The sequence below is a fragment of the Pogoniulus pusillus genome, chromosome 37, assembly GCF_015220805.1.
Source record: "Pogoniulus pusillus isolate bPogPus1 chromosome 37, bPogPus1.pri, whole genome shotgun sequence".
In the NCBI taxonomy this organism is placed as follows: Eukaryota; Metazoa; Chordata; class Aves; order Piciformes; family Lybiidae; genus Pogoniulus; species Pogoniulus pusillus.
In genome coordinates, this window is record NC_087300.1 from 4,186,774 (window position 1) to 4,205,921 (window position 19,148).

At 45.1% G+C, this 19,148-nt stretch overlaps 1 protein-coding gene across 1 annotated transcript in view; it reads left to right on the forward strand.

Annotated features, from left to right (window-relative positions):
• Positions 1 to 19,148, forward strand: part of LOC135190956 (protein argonaute-3) — a 44,661-nt gene that overhangs the window by 12,209 nt on the left and 13,304 nt on the right. Inside the window, exons 3-18 of the mRNA XM_064172804.1 lie at positions 238 to 358; positions 1,277 to 1,485; positions 2,997 to 3,133; positions 6,122 to 6,256; positions 9,330 to 9,417; positions 9,543 to 9,690; positions 9,933 to 10,052; positions 10,299 to 10,421; positions 10,669 to 10,802; positions 11,228 to 11,412; positions 12,176 to 12,335; positions 13,178 to 13,268; positions 14,551 to 14,745; positions 15,409 to 15,543; positions 16,226 to 16,327; positions 18,006 to 18,205. Coding sequence (XP_064028874.1) covers positions 238 to 358; positions 1,277 to 1,485; positions 2,997 to 3,133; positions 6,122 to 6,256; positions 9,330 to 9,417; positions 9,543 to 9,690; positions 9,933 to 10,052; positions 10,299 to 10,421; positions 10,669 to 10,802; positions 11,228 to 11,412; positions 12,176 to 12,335; positions 13,178 to 13,268; positions 14,551 to 14,745; positions 15,409 to 15,543; positions 16,226 to 16,327; positions 18,006 to 18,205 — 2,283 coding nt within the window. The remainder of the gene's footprint in view (positions 1 to 237; positions 359 to 1,276; positions 1,486 to 2,996; positions 3,134 to 6,121; positions 6,257 to 9,329; positions 9,418 to 9,542; positions 9,691 to 9,932; positions 10,053 to 10,298; positions 10,422 to 10,668; positions 10,803 to 11,227; positions 11,413 to 12,175; positions 12,336 to 13,177; positions 13,269 to 14,550; positions 14,746 to 15,408; positions 15,544 to 16,225; positions 16,328 to 18,005; positions 18,206 to 19,148) is intronic.

The following is a 19,148-nucleotide window of genomic DNA, read 5'->3' on the forward strand; positions in this document are numbered from 1 at the left end:
TGTAAAATGTTTTCAGTAACTGTAATTTTCCATGATTTGGGCACTTGTGTCAACAATGATTTTATTCTTTGGTGGTTTTGTGTGATTTTAGCTGCAGTTTGTGAAGCACCTCTCTGGAATACCAGTGGGTGTTGGATCATTCACTTGAGTAATGTGATTGTTGAAACATAGGGTGGTGTGGGAGCCACTTCCAGTCTGATTTGAAAACATCTTCACTGTAAATATCAACTTTTCTAGGGAGGTGGTGGACTCAATGGTGCAGCATTTTAAAGTGACAATATTTGGGGACCGTAGACCAGTTTATGATGGGAAGAGAAGCCTCTATACAGCAAATCCACTCCCTGTGGCCACTACTGGGGTAAGATATCTGGGGGGAAAATGATGCTTGTAATGGCGTTATAGGAAAGAGAAAGGAACAAACCCAACTTGTGATATTCTGAGCTCAGAAACCTGAAAAGTGTCTTACAGCATCTGTACTGAAATGGAGTCTTGCTAATGTGTTCTCTGCAAATTTCAGTGTGTGGAGCTGTGCCTGCAAAGGTTGCATCCAGGACCTTCCCTGGAGTGTAGCAGCCTCTTTTTATAGCAAAATACGTTGAAGACTCAGTTTTACAGACTGTAATGCAATATCTTACAATGAATCACAGAAACATGCAGGTTGGCAAAGCCCCTCAGGATCACCAAGGCCAACCTAGAACCCTACTCTACAAGATTCACCTAAAACCATATCCCTAAGTACCACATCCAAACCACCCTTAAACACATCCAGGGGCAGTGACTCAACCACCTTCCTGGGCAGCTCATTCCAGTCCCTGACCACTTTCACTGTGAAAAACTTTTTCCTAATGTCCAGCCTAAACCCACCCAGCCTCAGACTGAGGCTATTCCCCTTTGTTTTGTCTCCAGTTACCTATGAGAAGAGCCCAGCAGCAGCCCCTCTGCAACGTCCCTTCAGGTAGTTGTAGACAGCAGTGAGGTCTGCCCTCAGCCTCCTCTTTTTCAAACTAACATCCCCAGCTCCCTCAATTGCTCCTCCTAAGATTTATTATAGTCTCTGCAATGAAATGTTTTCTGACTCAAGATGACATAAGCTGACACAGTCCTTCTCTGCTTGGTGAGGGCCCAAGTGCTCTGTATTTTATGGATTTGCTGAGGTGCTATGTCCTCAGTGTCTGAGCTTTTGAGTCTCTATCCCAGTTATAGGAAGGATCAGAACCTCAAAGCTACCAGACTTGGAATTAAACAACTGTTTCTATTTTTTTCCTCCCCTGACCAGGTGGATTTGGATGTGACATTACCAGGAGAAGGTGGAAAAGATCGTCCCTTCAAAGTGTCAATAAAGTTTGTTTCTCGGGTGAGCTGGCACTTGCTGCATGAAGTTTTGACAGGAAGAACCTTGCCTGAGCCTCTGGAACTAGACAAACCTATCAGCACTAACCCTGTTCATGCTGTCGATGTGGTGCTACGACACCTCCCCTCCATGAAGTAGGTTCACTGTCTTCCTGCAGTTTGTCTTTACCTGAAGTATCCCCACTGGGAGACCTTCATCCCTGTTTCTTCACAGGTGAAGAAAGGAAATGAGCATTCCCCTCAGGCAGCGTTCTGTGGGCATTGAAACTCCAGAGCAGCTGATGTGTTTGAAAAGATCAAACACCAGGGGACACTTAGAATAGGCCTTAATTGAAATACAGGCAGTTTATGGTGTGCTGCAGCCTTGCTTTCATCTTGTCTGCTGGAGTTGAGCCAAGTGGCACCCACCTGATGGCTTTGACTGCCTTGAATTCATCACCCATCGATGGAGCCTGCTTCTCGTGGTTTAGTTACACACTGGAGACCAGGTCCTTGTCTAACAAAGGCTGTTATTATTTATCTCAGGACTTTGAAACATAATTTTGCTTTATTTGGTTAGTGAAGTTACTTTTAAAGAGTGATTACTGCTGTTAGACTGGAAGATGGTTTTGCACTGGTGATTCTCACGGGGTGTAACTGACTCTTAACAAAATGACTTCTGGTTTTCTGGAAGCCAGAGCTCTTTATCTACCCTGGATCCTGAGGAAACATGGCAGATGTGTCTGGAGAAAAGAAAGCTCCAGGGAAACCTTTTAGCAGCTTTCCAGTACCTGAAGTGGGCTACAAGAAAGTCAGGAAGGGAGTTTTTACAAGGGCTTGTAGTGATAAGGTGAGAGGCAATGGATTGAAGGTTGAGGAGGGCAGATTTAGATGAGATTAGGAAGAAATTCTTGACAGTGAGGATGTTGAGACACTGGAACAGATTGCCCAGGGAGGTCATGAATGCCTCCTCCCTGGATGTTTTCATGGCCAGGTTGGATGAGGCTCTGAGCAACCTGAGCTAGTGGGAGGTGTCCCTGCCTGTGGCAGGGTGTTTGAGCTGGATGATCTTTGAGATCCCTTCCAACCTAAACTGTTCTGTAAATCTGTGAAGTTAATCTCTGTGATTATGCCTGACAGTTACAAATGTCAGGAGGTGTGGAAGTTCATGAGCAGCTGTGTTCCACCAGAGAAACAATAGCTTCTCAAGTTCATTCTTTCCACCACCATTATGCTCTCAGTGTGCCTCCTGCTGAAATGCCTCCTAGTAAATTGTGTCCATTGCTGTTTGAGGGTCAGTCCAGTATGTGCAGTGCTGTTGTACAGAATCTGCTCTGGTGGAGATGATATTTTCATGAAGACCAGGAGGGATGAGTTAACTCAGATCTTGATGAGTTGTAAAAACTGGAAGTGGTTGTGCCTTGCTAAAACTAGTAAAGGTTTTGCCTAAATTTAAAAGCACTGTGATGGGAGCAGAAGTGCTCAGAGTGTGATGCTTGGACTTGGTACTAGGCACAGAACTTGGAACTAGGCACATTCCCCATAATAATAATAATATTAATAATAATGCTGTGTGGTTTAATCTGTTAGAGGATTCTTTTTGTTTGGAAAGCAGCCTTTTCTATCTGGAAATCAACAGCACAAACGTGTGCTCATCTTCTTCCTAGGTACACTCCTGTGGGCCGTTCCTTTTTCTCAGCACCAGAAGGCTATGATCACCCCCTGGGGGGTGGCAGGGAAGTCTGGTTTGGATTCCATCAGTCTGTTCGGCCTGCCATGTGGAAGATGATGCTCAATATTGATGGTAAGTTGCCATTCAGGGGTAAGAGTAAAGATAATAACACAACATGCCTCTAGGAATTAAAATGCCCTTTCCTTTATATCAGTTTTATGTGCTTGAGTTTCTGGTACCACATTTCTGTGTGGTGGTAACTTTTGGTGCTGCCTCTACAGAGGGATTTAGTCACCAGAAGTCACTCTGCACACTGATTTCGTCATTCATCTTGTAAATAGTGAGGAGTTAAAGGAGCTTGGGGTGTTTTGCTGGAATTTATATCAAACTAAGAAACATTGCAAACTTCTAATTGCTTCATGGACAAGCAGTTTTCAGCTGAAAGATGTTAATGATCGTGTCTCATTGCTTGGTTGGAAGATGTAGTGATTGTCTCCATATAATATCCTGATGAAATACAACATGAGCTGTGGAATCAGCCAACTGCAGAGGTTGTGATGATAATGGTAGAGTAAGAGAGCACTAATGAAGTGTATGTGTGCATACATTGGCTTCCTGTTCAGCCAGTTCAGACCAGACCTGTACAGCAGATCCTATCTAGAAATCCAGATCTCTTTTCCCTCTGGAGTTAGCATCATGTTGATGTTTTGGCAGAAATTTACCTGTCATGTGGGGGCTAAAACAGAAGAGCATGTAGAAGGAAAAGCCTGGCATAGCTTGTTTCCCTGCTTCATTTTCTGCCTGGATAGGGCCACAGTGATCCAGGCAAGCTGCTCAAGATGTGCCTCTGTGCAGCTGGCCGCAGTAGGTGCTGCTCAGTGCTTCCAAGAAAACTGCAAAACATATCCCAAACACTTGTGTGAATAGGGCTAATTGAGATGGGCTTTCTTATGCAAAACCAGCTCTGCTTTGCACCACTTTATTAAGTCCCAGCTGAATGCATCTGAGATCAACTGGTTCATGTGTCAGACTCCCAGTTCTGTAAGCAGGCTGAGTCTGTTTAGTTGTTAAACCTCTATTGAAAAATGTCAGGCTTGGGAGGTGCAGGTGCTGCTGAAAGTTTTCCCTCATTCAGATGCTGCTCTCACTGTCTGTTTGAAATGCTTTATAAACCCAAGGTAAACAGTCTGGCTTTTCTGCACTGGATTAAGCACTCTAGGTCAGGCTGTGCTTAGTAGCTGTCATGGAGCATGATAAAATGTTGCAGATGATACTGAGCTTTCACACTGCAAATTTCCTGAGTTTATGTCTTCTGGTTTGTCTGAGTTGTGGATGATACTGATGTGGCTTCAGATGGGTTTGTTCCTGTAAAATTACCTTTCAAACAGCAGCTGTGATGGAGCTGTTAGAAAAGTGAATGTCTGTATCTTACCAGTCTGAGAAATAGTAGTGATAGCATGAGAGGGAATGGATTGAAGCTCGAGGAGAAGCTGGAAATTAATAAGAAATTCTTTACAGTGAAGGCAGGGAGACACTGGAACAGGTTGCCCAGGGAGGTTGTGGAGCACAGAAGCACTCCCTTGAAGTGTTCAAGGCCAGATTGGATGGGGCCTTGGGCAACCTGTTCTAGTGGGAGGTGTCCCTGCCCATGTTAGGGGCATTGGAACTGGATGACCTTTTAGATCCTTTCCGACGCAAACCACTGGATGGATCTGTGAGTCTGAAATACCCAGAGCTGGAGCTTGCATGCTGGCTACTGTGCTACAGCTCAGGTAGGACAGGAGTATTAATTTACACCAGTTTGTTTCACAGAAAGCACTTCCTGAGTTTCTCTTCCCAGTATTAGAAAGCCCATCAGGATTTCCTGCAGCAGGAATTGTTCAATCCCTTCTGTGAATGAGAAACTGAAGAACTTGGTGAGCCGCAAGTGACAGGGCAATCCCTCGGTGTTGTGGTTTGAGGCTGGGAAGATTACACTCAAATCCCATCACTTGATTTCTCTTTTTTTTTTTCTTCTGGTTGTTTAACTCCTACGAGGCTCTCTGCAGAGTCTCTTTCTCCCCACGTTGCTGTGGGAGACAAACCAGTGTGCTGCCAGCACTGGGTTGTCAGCTCTTTGTGTTCATTCAGCCCTCGACAGCCGGAGGTGTTGGCCCCAGTGCCTCGTGTGAAATTGGCAGCCTGCTAAAGTGACACATGTCTGAAGAATGTTGTGTTGTGTTAGCACGGAGATGTGGTGGCTTTGGTACAGGAGATGTGGAAAAATAATCAAATGCTTGTCGAGTGGTGGTTTTTTTTTTTCATGTTGCCATTTTAAGTTGTAAAGGTGTGGAGCAGTTGGCTTGTGTCTGAGCTGTGTCTAGTGCCTGCGGAATGGTGGTGTTTCTGTTGCTTATAACCTTTGTCAAGCACTTCTTTATGGTCTTCCTTCCATCAAATGAATCAACTATTCTGCTCAAAACTGAACATATTACCACTTAATGTGATTGTGGCATTAATATGCAGGAGGGTGAGAGATTTTGGTAGGTTGCAGGCACCTAAGCTAAAATAGTTTGTGTATAATCGTAGAATGGTTTAGGTTGGAAGGGACCTCAAAGATCATCCAGTTCCAACCCTCTGCCATAGGCAGGGACACCTCCCACTAGAACAGGTCACTCAAAGGCTCCTGTTTCTACCAAGTACTGTTCCAGCAACTGAGCAGATTGTGTCCCTGACAGACTGACAGTGCACATTGAATCACCTTAGCTTCTCACGTTCAAACTCCTTCAGCAGAGATCCAGCAATGCTGCCTCTTCTTGCAGCTCCATACAGGGTCCCCAGAGAGGGTCTCTCAGGGAGGCTGCAGTGCTCTAGAAACAAATTACCTGGGGAAAACCCTTTGAAAAGCCTGCAATGCAAAGTGGCTGCAGGATGGCTGTGCTGGAGGCTGATGTGTCACTGTGGGCCCTGTGTTGCCTCTTACCCGTAGCTGTTGCAAGGTTTGCTCACCTGCTTTTAAAATCCTGTGCTGCACAAAGTTTGCTTGAGGGGTATGTGGAGTTTGAAAAGCATTTAATTATGTACTGCTTTCACAACAGCCTGACTTGGGGGCTTTTACACTTCCTATTTTGCTCGTTTTAGTTTCTGCCACTGCCTTCTACAAAGCACAACCTGTCATTCAATTTATGTGTGAAGTTCTTGACATTCATAATATCGATGAACAACCAAGACCTCTGACTGATTCTCATCGGGTAAAATTCACCAAAGAGATAAAGGGTGAGTAGAGATGTTTCTGTTCTGTCCCAGCTGGCACAATCAAGGCCTTGTTTGAACTGGAAACCTTCTGGTTAGCATCAAAAAGGCTTTAGAGCTGCCAGGAGAACTCTAGTGTGCCCCATTTGTAGTTCTAGTTCTGAAGGACACAATGAGCTCTACAGAAATGAAAGCTGAGAAATGAGGAATGTTCCTGGTGGCTTGAAGAGGGAAAGAGAAAGTGTGTTACTTTTGGCCTGGATTCAGGGAAGTTCCTTCCTGGGTGTCTAACCTGTTGTGGCATAGGGCACTGAGACCACAGTGGCATTGTGCTGTAGCTCTTCTGTTTAAATGCTGAGATGAAGTGGAAATGAATTTCAAAGCTACCATGGAAGATTCTTTGGAAGTGTGCTGGTGTAGTGACTTCTAATAGCCCCCTGCCTTATGGAGAAACAAGTGCCACTTGCTAACTTGCAGCTGGAAGCCAAATTCCATTCCAAAGGAGTTGCATAAGCTGCTGGTTTGAGTAGTTTCACTCCATATATACTACTTGGCTTTGCCTCTGCCCTTATCCTTCCATTCCAGGGTGATCTGCAGAGAGGGAAGCCTCGAAAGAGCTCAGCTCTGTGACACTCTGCTTGTAAACACTCGTGTTGCTTGATGTGGCATTTACATCATATCAAAAGAGTGGATAGTAAAAAGTCTCATCTGCAGTCATAAACTGGTGTCTTCACAGAATAGTCAGTGGTGAAAAAAACACCTTACAGGAATTATTTCGTAGCAGTCCTGACATGCCTCCCTTTTACACCTACTTGTCTGTCTTCATTCTGGAAGACAGGTAACTGGAGAAGGAGAAGCTGTCTCTGCTTGCTTGTGGATTCCTCAGAGACTCTGCTGCCGCAGTCAGACAATCCTGAAAGGTTACCTTTGCTGTCAATATTTATTTTTACTACTGTAGTATCTGGGGACTTCAGCCAAGATGTTGTGATCATCCAGAGTGAAGCTAAGCCTGTGTTCAGGAGTTGGCAGCCTGAGCAGCTCTGTGGGAGGGCAGTGCCTTCTGTGGTGTCACAGCAGATTAATGACAAAGCAGTGAATGGGTTCCAGATCTCTCTGTGATCACAACCCTTTGCTGCTTGGCCACAGTGCTTCATGGATTCCTTTATTATTATTTTTTGTGTGTGTATTTTCTCTTCATGCTTGTCATGGTTTAAGCCCAGCTGGCAACTAAGCCTCAAGTGACTGCTTGCTCACTCCTCCCTGCCCTGGTGGGATGAGGAGAACAATAGGAGCAAAAAGGTAACCTTTCCTTGAGATAAGAACAGTTTAATTAGACGGCATAAGAGAAGAAGAAATGACGACACTAATAAAGCAGTATCTGTGAAGTGAGTGATGCACAGTGCAGTTGTTCACCACTCAGAGCATGATGCTCAGCCTGTTCTTTAGCTGTGAGCCTTTCTCCTCCTGTCCAGCTCCCCCAGTGATATACTGGGTGTGATGCCACATGATCTGGAATATGGTGTGGAATATCCCCTGAGTCAGCTGTCCTGGCTCTGCCCCTACTCAGCTTCTTGTGTAAATCAGCCCTATCCCAGCCCAGGACAATAGCAGGCAGCTATGGCTTAGTTCTAGTGATGCCATCTTCTGAATTAAGGTTGCAGTTAGTGTTGTCAGGAATCAACAAAATCCAGTTGGAAGTTCTTTGGGATGTCTCTGTCCCTTATAGCTAAACACAGTAGCTTTCTGGTGCTTCAGGGACCTGATATGACATGAGATATTCAGTCTAAGGTTCACAATGCACACAAGCCTCAACAGGACAAGTAATCCAGCTGCTGTCTCAACAGCCTTTGTGAGCAGACTGTAGGTTGAATTTTTTGAGTATTAAGACTCTGTTTTCAGTTGCTTTTTCTTCTGTGAGGTTAGAAAAAGCCCTAACAGTGTGCTGATGCTGTGCAGCACTGGTGTGATAAGCTCAGTGCTCCCAGCAGATGTTGTCTGCTGTCTGTAGAGCTCAGACAGTGCACGCACAGTTCACAGAAATAGCCCCTGAGAGCCTCTGCAAGCTGCTGTTGTTGCTGTCATTCTCCTTGTGCTTGGAGATGGAGATCTTCAGATGCTCAAAATCTAAGGTTAAACTTGGTCTGTGAAAGGAATGAATGCAAGCACAAAGCTAAGGGGAGAAATGAGCAATAAGGCAGGAATCTGGATTTGCATTTTTAATTCCATTATGTTGGAACTGCTGATTTTAAGAGGTATCAAGCACTGAGAATGAGAAGAGAACATGGTGAAAACAGCTGTGTCTGAGGTTAGTCATGTGCCTGCTAAATGAAAGTGCCACATGAAGTTCAGATGACATTGAACATGAAATACACTGTGATCTGGTTTTGAGGGTGATGATGCCTCATTAGTCACAAATCAAATTATAATGGTAGCAAAATGTTTGGAGAAAATTAATGTCTTGTGTTGTGCTCTGTATTTGACCCTGGTGAGACCACACTTGCAATACTGGGTCCAATTTTGGACTCCCCAGTTCAAGAGAGACTGGGATTTGTTGGAGAGAGTGCAATGGAGGCTATGAGGATGATTGGGCAACTAAGAACATCTGTGCCAGAAGGAAAGACCTGGGGCTAATTAGTCTTGAAAAGAGAAAGCTGAGTGGGGATCTTACTAATGCCTATAAATATCTGAGGGGTGGATGTCAAGGTGATGGTGCCAGGCTCTTTTCAGTGGTGCCCACTAATAGGACAAGGAATGATGGGTACAAGCTGGAACCCAGGAACTTCCACTTCAACATAAGGAGACACTTCTTTACTGTGAAGGTGCTGGGGAGCCCTGGAGCAGGCTGCCCAGAGAGGTTGTGAAGTCTCCTTGTCTGGAGAGATTCCAAACCCACCTGGATGCATTCCTGTGTGACCTGCCCAGGGTTGTCTCAGGAGGGTTGCACCTGGATCTGTAGAGGCCTCTTCTGATGATAGATTCTGTGACACCGATCATCAAAGCTGTTGGATTACAGCACACTCTGCTGTAGGAAATCTTGTGTCTCCCACGCAGACTGTGGTGCAGTTGTGACATCAGGGCCTTTGGTGCTTTTGTGCAGGTCTCAAGGTAGAGGTGACTCACTGTGGAACGATGAGAAGGAAGTACCGCGTGTGTAACGTCACCAGGCGGCCTGCAAGTCACCAGACGTAAGATGCTCTTTGTTGGGGTAAAATGGGTGATAGCTGAACACAGCTGTTTTGTTTCTTTGGGGGATGTTGGTGCTTGCCAACTAAGATTGCTGTCCATCTTAGTAAAATCTGTGTCTTTCCAGCTTTCCTTTGCAGTTAGAAAACGGGCAGACTGTGGAAAGAACGGTAGCACAGTATTTCAGAGAGAAATACAACCTCCAGCTGAAATACCCTCATCTTCCTTGCCTACAAGTGGGACAAGAACAGAAACACACCTACTTGCCTTTAGAAGTAAGGAACCTGTTCTGCTAAATCAGCTTGTTCTTAGTGGGCTGTGCCATTCTGCAGGGCACCTGGCTGGACCAGGTGTTATGTGTTCGCACCTTTATTCTTTTATTTCACTAAAAGCTGCCTGCATTTTTAAGCCCTTTCAAGTTTAGAGCTATGGGAAATGGTATGCAGGGGTGGGGTGTTGTGTCTGTGTGCTGTCTTGGGATCTAAGTGTGGATTGGCACTTCTGGTTTTCCCTTCAGGTCTGTAATATTGTAGCTGGCCAGCGCTGTATCAAGAAGCTAACGGACAATCAGACATCAACCATGATAAAGGCCACAGCAAGATCTGCTCCAGATAGGCAAGAGGAGATAAGCAGACTGGTGAGTTCTTTAATTCCAGTATTGTGTCACTAGATGTTGCTGGGATCAATGACATTGATGCAAAAATGTCTTATACACCTCCATGACCACTAAACCATGTCCCAAAGTGCCATATCTACTCATTGTTTTGAACGCCTCCAGAGATGGCAACTCCACCACCGCCCTGGGCAGCCTGTTCCAATGCCTGACCACTCTGTCAGTAAAGAAATTAGATACTTCTGTAATGTGGGAAAACTTTTCCTTTAGGTGAGAAGTGCAAACTATGATGCAGATCCGTTTGTGCAAGAGTTCCAGTTCAAGGTGCGGGATGAGATGGCGCACGTGACAGGGCGTGTGCTGCCGGCCCCCATGCTGCAGTACGGAGGACGGGTGAGGATCTGCCTTTGTGCTTCTGTTTGGGAGACTAATCTGCAGTGCATGGTGACCATTTCAGTCACTTCACTTGCACTGTGCTATGCAGGGATCAGTTTGAATGGTAAACGATGCCTTGCTGCCCTGACTGCCTGCCTTACTGCCCTCGCTCCCTGCCTCGCTGCCCGAGCGCTCGCTCCCTGCCTTGCTGCCTGAACTCTCTCTGACAGCTTCACTCAAATTTCTGTTGCTTTTGTTTCCACAGAATCGAACGGTGGCAACCCCAAGCCATGGAGTGTGGGACATGAGAGGGAAACAATTTCACACTGGGGTTGAGATCAAAATGTGGGCTATAGCTTGCTTTGCAACGCAGAGGCAGTGCAGAGAAGAAATACTGAAGTAAGGCATGTCACGGTTCAGGCTTTGGACAGTGCTCTTCATGAAGCCATCTTAGTGAAAAGATGAATACAGGACTTGTAATGAGTGCTTTACCTGGGGTTAGTTATCCAAGACGTTAGGAAGAGGGTCCAAGCATCTTTGTGTCCTGGTGGAAGCTCAGCCAAATGCTGTACCTAGATACACTGTGGGCTGTTGACCCTCTGGTATTGCTGCTCTCTATGTAGTTCCTTCTGATGGCTTGAAAGAAGTACTAGAGTTGTCTCTACTCTGGCCCAGGGTGTTTCCAAGCTGTTACATAGCTCCACGTGATGAATGTGATTTAAATGCTGCTTTACGTTCTTTGAGTAATGACATCTTCTGTCCCCTTCTGCTTTGGTAGTTGGGTGCTGTTGTACTGCCAAAATTGAAAGAGTTCTTTTCTCCAGGGGTTTCACGGACCAGCTGCGCAAGATCTCCAAGGATGCTGGGATGCCCATCCAAGGCCAGCCCTGCTTCTGCAAATATGCCCAGGGAGCAGACAGTGTGGAGCCCATGTTCAGACACCTCAAGAACACCTATTCAGGGCTTCAGCTCATCATTGTCATCCTGCCAGGGAAGACCCCAGTGTATGGTAAGGGCTCTGTCTTTACCTGTTTGGTCCAGTGCCTTGAGAAGCTTTGCTGCCCAGCATGTTAGGACCCTATCACCTGGAGCACTGTGTCCAGTTCTGGAGCACCTGTTACATGGGAACATGTCCAGAGAAGAGCCATGAGGATGATGAGGGTGCTCGAGAACCTTTCTTATGCAGACTGGCTGAGAGAGTTGGGGCTTTTCAGTCTGGAGAAGAGAAGGCTCTGAGGAGACCTTATTGTGGCCTTCCAGTATCTGAATGGGGCTACAAGAAAGCTGGGGAGGGACTTGTTAGGGTGTTGGATAGTGATAGGACTTGGGGGATGATCCAAGCTAGAGAATGGGAGATTAGATGTTAGGAAGAAATTCTTCAGCACGAGGGTGGTGAGACACTGGAACAGATTGCCCAGGGAGGTGGTGAAAGCCTTATGCCTGGAGCTTTTTAAGGCCAGGTTGGATGTAGCTATGGGCAGCCTGATCTAGTGACGCTGCCCATTGCAAGGGGATTGGAACTGGATGATCCTTGAGGTGCTTTCCAACCCTGACAATTCTGTGAAATTCTTCAGGGCCCTTCTTTAGACATTAGAAAACCAAAGTTTGTGTCTGGAGATAAAATGAATTGGATGCAGGTCTGGGCATGCAGGTAGGCTGGAAATTATTTTGCAGGGTATGCACATTGAAATGACTGTGAGTTAAACTAAGATCAAAAAACACAGCAAGAATTTCAAGTAGCCTCAAGTTATATCCTGACGTTTGCTTCTCAGCGGAGGTGAAGCGAGTGGGAGATACACTTCTGGGGATGGCCACGCAGTGTGTTCAAGTCAAGAACGTCATTAAAACATCTCCACAGACCCTCTCAAATCTGTGCCTGAAGATTAATGTTAAATTAGGAGGAATCAACAACATCCTTGTACCTCACCAACGGTAAGACTCTCTATGGAGGCTGACTTGGGCGTTGTTTGAACAGATGTGGTTACTTTTGCTCCTTAGCACCCAAACTTTACACATGGCTGAGTTTTAAGTTGAAATTTTCTTTGTGATATTTGAGGTAGAACTGGATTTCTGGCATGGGCTCTGAGTGGTTGTTGGCCTGTGAATTAGGTCTTAAGCCAAGGTTCTTCTTGAGTATTTGGTTGGTATCAAAAGAACAGTGGAGAGATCTCATTCCTCTCACTATAATGAGCTCAGTAATTCAGCTAACTCTTGTTCTGTTATAAAGGATTGTGGTGATAGAGGAAATTGCCATAGTGGTCATAGGCTGATGCTTGGACTTGATGATCTTAGAATTATTTCAGTTGGAAAAGACCTCTATGATGCTGTGAAATGGATTGAAACTGGAAGAGGGGAGATTTAGTCTGCAGATTGGGAAGAAATTCTTTATAGTGAGGTTGGTGAGATACTGGAACAGATTGCCCATGGAGGCTGTGGATGCCCCTTCCCTAGAGGTGTTCAAGGCCAGGCTGGATGAGACCTTGAGCAACCTGGCTTAGTGGGAGGTGTCCCTGCCCATGACAGGGGGAGTTGTAACTGGATGATATTTAAGATCCTTTCCAACCCAAGCTATTCTATGAGTCCATGATCACTACATTGATTTTGAAGTTCCCAGCATGTAACAAAGGTTGCATTGTTAGGATTTGCCTGGAGCTACCTGCTGAGAAGGTAGTTGTGCAGTTCAGTGCAGAGAAACAACCTCCCCTAGACTGAGCAATGACCTTGCACCAAGCCTTCATCTACAAGCATGACTTAGCACTTTTTTCTTTTTGAAGACCTTCTGTGTTCCAGCAGCCAGTGATCTTTTTGGGAGCTGATGTCACTCACCCTCCTGCTGGAGATGGAAAGAAGCCTTCCATTGCTGCTGTAAGTTTTATTCAATCAGTGGTGGGTTTTCACCTTGGCTACATGTTAGAAGGGTAAATGCAACTCCTGGGCTATGTCTGTGTCAAATATCTTTGCCAGTTCTTTGCATGCATTTCTAATGTTGTTAAAAATCATGGCTTTGAGAGAAAAAAACACTTAAGACCCTTTCCTTAGCTTTGTTTACTTCTAATCAAGGTAAAATAGCACTTTATTATTTAACAAAGTTCTGCAGAAGTACTCTCAGGCAGGGAGTACTCTGGAGGTCCCTTCCAACCTCTGAGGCTCTTTGATTCAGTGAGGGGAATAGTGCAGCTTTACAATGTTAGATGATAACATTTGTTGTGTTTTTAAAGCAGAAAAATCTAAATAAAGGCCTGGTTTAGCAGGAATGGTTTTGCTACTTCTCACCTTTTGTGTTGCTACAGTCCAGGAGGTTGAGGTGGTGGTTGGATGCTCGATCGGTCCTTATTTTGTCCTGTTGGTATTTTACCTGGCATTGATTGAAGTATTTAAAAACACTGAGGCTAACTGCAGTGTTTCTCTGTGTAAAAAGTGAGAAAGCTTCAGAGAAAATAAAAATTCTGTGCTTGGATTATGAGATTTTAAATTTCTATTTCCTGACATTGTAAAGAAAAACAAACCACAAAAAGTGCCTTGATGTGGTGAGGAGTCTAGAAGGATGATTGCTAAGATTTCATTCTACTTGGTGACCATATGTTATACTGAGCTCTTAAATCATTGCAGTGATGCTTTTTTTACCATTGATATGCCAAAAAATGATACTCAAACTAATTTACTGTGTCCAGTTGCATACTGAGATTGTGTGTGAGCTGCTTCTTCAGAGTCACTTGAGATTTGAAAAGTCCTTGGAGGTTATCTGAAACTTGAGGTGGTGGAGTTGTCATCCCTGGAGGTGTTCAAGACAAGACTGGATGAGGCACTTAGTGCCGTCATCTGGTTGACTGGCTAGGACTGGGTGCCAGGTTAGGCTGGATGATCTTGGAGGTCTCTTCCAGCCTGGTTGATTCTGTGATTATGCATGAATCTGCTCTCCACAAAGAAGGCTTCAGGGAAGACAAGTTCTGCAGCTGTGTTTCAGGGTGCTTGGAGGTGTTAAATCTGCACCTGCTTCAAGCTATGCTTAAAAATATTACTGTGCTAGTTGGCTTACTGTGAGTGTCTTTTACTTGAAAATCACTGCTCTTGCCTGGTTTTACTGTTTGAATTTGTACTGGTACAGCTTTGCTCTCGAAGTGTTGATTCATGGCATCCTCTCCTGAAGGTTGTAGGTAGTATGGATGCTCATCCAAGCCGGTACTGTGCCACGGTGAGAGTTCAGCGACCCCGGCAGGAGATCATCCAAGATCTTGCCTCCATGGTGAGAGAGCTGCTCATCCAGTTCTACAAGTCCACACGGTTCAAGCCCACACGTATCATCTTCTACAGGGACGGGGTCTCTGAAGGGCAATTTCGACAGGTTGGTTCATTTGTGGCTTTCTTGAAGGACTCTCTAGCTTTGTACTAACTCCAGTTGCTGTGCTGCTTGAGTTGCTTCGTTGACACCAAGATCCTACAAAATAGTGATAAGACAAGAGGGAATGGATTGATGCTGGAAGAGAGGAGATATAGGCTGGGTATTAGGAGGAAATTCTTTACAGGGAAGGGTGGTGAGACACTGAAACGGGTTGCCTGGGGAGATGTGGATGTCTCCTCCCTGGAGGTGTTCAAAGCCAGGCTGGATGGCACCTGGAATAAACTGGGCTAGTGGAAGGTGTCCCTGTCCGTGGCAGAGGGATTGGAACTGGATGATCTTTAAGGTCTTTTCCAACCCAAACCATTTTATGAATCTATGCAAATAATTGAGACTTGAGAGGATTTCTTAAGGATGCTGGGTAAGAGAAGTTGCAACTTCTTTCCTGTCTGGGACGAGACATCTTGGAATTGGGAGTCAGAATTGTTTTGGTTGGAAAAGACATTTAAGATCATTGAGGTCTTAAAAGTCAACTTTAGAAACGCTATCCCTAGGAACTTCCTAAGATCACTAATTGCACTTAATGGTAACTACAAAGCATTTTGTTATGTGGTATGTGGGGAAGGCAGTAGAAGGAGAACCTCACCTGTTCTGTTCTTACCCTTGCAGGTTTTGTATTACGAGCTGCTGGCCATTCGAGAAGCCTGCATCAGCCTGGAGAAGGATTATCAGCCAGGAATCACCTACATCGTGGTGCAGAAAAGGCACCACACACGATTGTTCTGTGCTGACAGAACAGAAAGGGTAATGAGCACCTTGTGGGGAAATGCTTCTCAGTGCATGTGGTTGTCTTTGCCTTCAGGGAAGATGGTGAATTGGTAAGCACAATGTTCTGAGTTGAGATGGTGGAAAGCCATAGAGTGTCATCGTCAAACCTGGAACATCTGGACACCTCTGCTGTGAGGACAGGATGAGGGAGCTGGAGTTGTTCAGCCTACAGAAAAGAAGACTTCAGGGGGACCTTATAGCTGCCTTGCAGTACCTGAAGGGGTACTACAGGATGGCTGCAGAGAGACTTTGCATGAGGGTGTCTAGAGACACAGGATAAGGGGGAATGGTTTGAAGCTGGGGGAGAGCAGGGTTGGACTGGATCTTAGGAAAAAGTTCTTCAGTAGGGGTGTGGAATAGTCAGCCCAGGGAGGTTGTGGGTGCCTCCTTGCTGGGGTGTTCAAGGCCAGATTGGATGAGGCCTTGATCAGCAGAATCTAGCTGAGAGACATCCCTGAACGTGGCAGGAAGGTTGGGGTTAGATGATCTCTGAGATCCCTTCCAGCCTGAGTCATCCTTGGCTGCTGCATCAACAAAAGCAGCGAGGCAGTTCCCTCACTGACACTTGGCATGTCTTGAACACAGTCTCTGTTTTTAATTGCACCTGAGGTCTGGAAAGATTTCTTAGCAGCACTTTTCAACAAGCTCTTTTCTCTAGGTTGGACGAAGCGGCAATATTCCGGCTGGCACCACTGTAGACACAGATATCACACATCCCTATGAGTTTGATTTTTACCTCTGTAGCCATGCTGGAATACAGGTATGGTTGCTTCTGTGTAAGTAACTTTGGATTTAGGACGTGTTGGCTTTCTCCTTTTCGTGCCACTCATGTTTGCAAACAATTATTTAGCAGAGTAATGTCAGGTAGCTCTGTTTTATGCCGGGTACCACATTCTGGCAGAGCTAACTATTATTTGCTTAAGGGGTCCTCTTTGCTACCCCTTTAAAACTTGATGGTAAGTGATACTTCTTAAAACTGATTTTAAACAGATCACCTTATTTTGTTCCTTTAGGTATTTCTGAAAACAGAACTTGTTATTTCAATGATTTATAACCACAATGAAATTAACATCGAATCAGGTTCTCCAACATAAACTGTTTGGAGGACTCCAAGGCAGTGTTTATTTGCTGACTGAATGCAGACTGGTGAATTGCAGGCTGTGTGGAAATTAAATCCAGCAGTGTGCTGGTATTGCCAGCAGTGCAGTGGAGTCAACTTAATGACAAAAATTGTACCAGGACGTTGCTTAAAAACGAGGGAAAATTAACTCTTGACATTTTTACCCTGTGAGTCGACCAAATTCTCCTAAGGTTTAGTTAGGTTGGGTGGAGATCTCCATTTTGGTTTCATTTCAGGAGTTGAAAGTCCTGCTGCTGTCCTACCCTTATGTGTCTGTTCCAATGCTGGATCTGGGCAAGCTGGGTTTTGACCACTTAGAAGTAAAAAATAGTATCAATCCAAGCTGAAACACAAATCCCAGATGTAGTTGCAGCATATTGCTTTTCATGTAGCAAGCCACAAAAGTCTCAACTTAATTGGTACTTCTAAAATAGATGTATTTTTAAAAGGAGAGACTTCTACCCTTGCTAAAACACAGCTATTGACCTAATTCGGTTACAGTGTAAGATTTAACTCTATGTAGGGTAAACCAGGAGGGAAAAGGAGTGTTCCCTCAAAACCAGTGTCTTTCAAAGTGCAAGTCAGTCATTTAAGAGAGAACTGGTCTAGGGTAGGGTGTCCCTGCCTATGCAGGAGGGTCGGAACTAGATGATCCTTGTGGTCCCTTCCAACTCTGACTGATTCTATGATTCTAACTCGGTCTGAGTTTCTCAGAACTGTACGTGGTATTCAGAGCTTCTTCATGATCTGTAAGGAAACATTCAAGTACTGATGGTGAAAGTGTGTGTCTGGGGAGAGCCTTAACACGTACAAATCAGATTCAGCACAATGCTGAAGGGCAAAGCAGCTCCTGAAGCTGAAGGACATTGTGTGGAGGTCAGGAAGAGTGTTAGACTTTAGAAAAGCTGGAGCTGCTTTTAGTGTTCATACTCTTAATCTGCTAAGGAGTTGAAAGGAGTTAAGCAGCAGTTACTTCTGTGGGAAATGTGTCTTGATGAGGAACAGTTTTTAATTGAAGGTAGTTAAGAAGTGGTGTAATCATGGTTTAGTCATGTTGGAAGCACGTTTTGCTGTTTGAGGGGTATCTAGAAGGCCTGTGAGGTTTCTTCCAGGCAAGAATAATTACAGCAGTATAATCATGTAAAGCATGTTAGGCTTACAAATCTTTAAACACATTCAGGGCCTGCTTTAAAAGTGCATTTTTTTTGGCTGCCGTTTTAAAGGAGTTCAGACAAGACAGTCTGGCCCTTTCTGAGCTTAAAAATTGATGATCATTTGGCAAAGCCAGATAAGTGAATCGTTGTTTCCTTCTTCTCAGGGTACCAGCCGTCCCTCACACTATCATGTTTTGTGGGATGATAACTGTTTTACTGCAGATGAACTCCAGCTGCTGACTTACCAGCTCTGCCACACATATGTGCGCTGCACACGATCGGTTTCTATCCCCGCACCAGCCTATTATGCTCACTTGGTAGCATTCAGAGCACGATACCATCTTGTGGACAAAGAACACGACAGGTAAGTGACAATGGAAGCTTCAGGTGTGGTCCCTGTGGGTCTTTGCTCCATTGTCAGGTGTATCTGACTGGAGATAATTGCTGCTCGTTTGGCAGTTAATTTGCGTTTACTGCAGGGACTGGTCTTAAGATAATGGTTGCTGGCAGCTGCTGCTCAGCGTCAGACAGGGGTGGCTTAGGGGATTCAACTAAATAACACTCAGATGAGAAGAACTTTAATAGTGACAGGGGATGTTTTAGGTTGGGTATTAGGAAAAATGTCTTCACTAAAGGAGTAGTCAGGGCTTGGAAGAGGCTGCCCAAGTTGCTGGTGGAGTCACCATCCCTGGGGGGTGTGAAAGAAATGCATGGCCATGGCGCTGCAGGCCATGGTTTAGTAGCCTTGGTGGTGCTGGGTTGATGGTTGGACTTGATAATCTCAGAGGCTTTTTTTTCCCAACCAAACCAATTCCATGATTCTATGCATTTACTTTAACGTTCTGCTCAGCCTTTGACGTGTTCTGAGGGAAGAAAGCTACGCATGTAGGGCTTCTTTTTCCTTTAGAATTAGAGGAATCGTGAGTGATGCAAAGGTTAAGTGCCTGCCACTTACCTAACTCTGCTTTCTACATCAGAAGCACTTCATAACCTTCAAGCCATAAACATGTTTGTAACAGGCTTATTTATAGATGAGCAAACGGAACAGCTGAGGTGAGGGCATTTGTCAGAAACCTTGAGGGTGCAGGATGAGCAGACAAGCAGATTTTTCAGGATACCATTCTGTTAGTGCTGCCATAGTGCTCTCCTGAGCATTGCAGAGATGTCAGAGTGGATTTTTGATGGACATGGACCTGCTGGTCCAGAAGAGGGCCACAAAGATGATCAGAGGGCTGGAGCACCTCTATGAGAACAGGCTGAGAGAGTCAGGGGTGTTTCCCCTGGAGAAGAGAAGGCTCTAGGTAGAA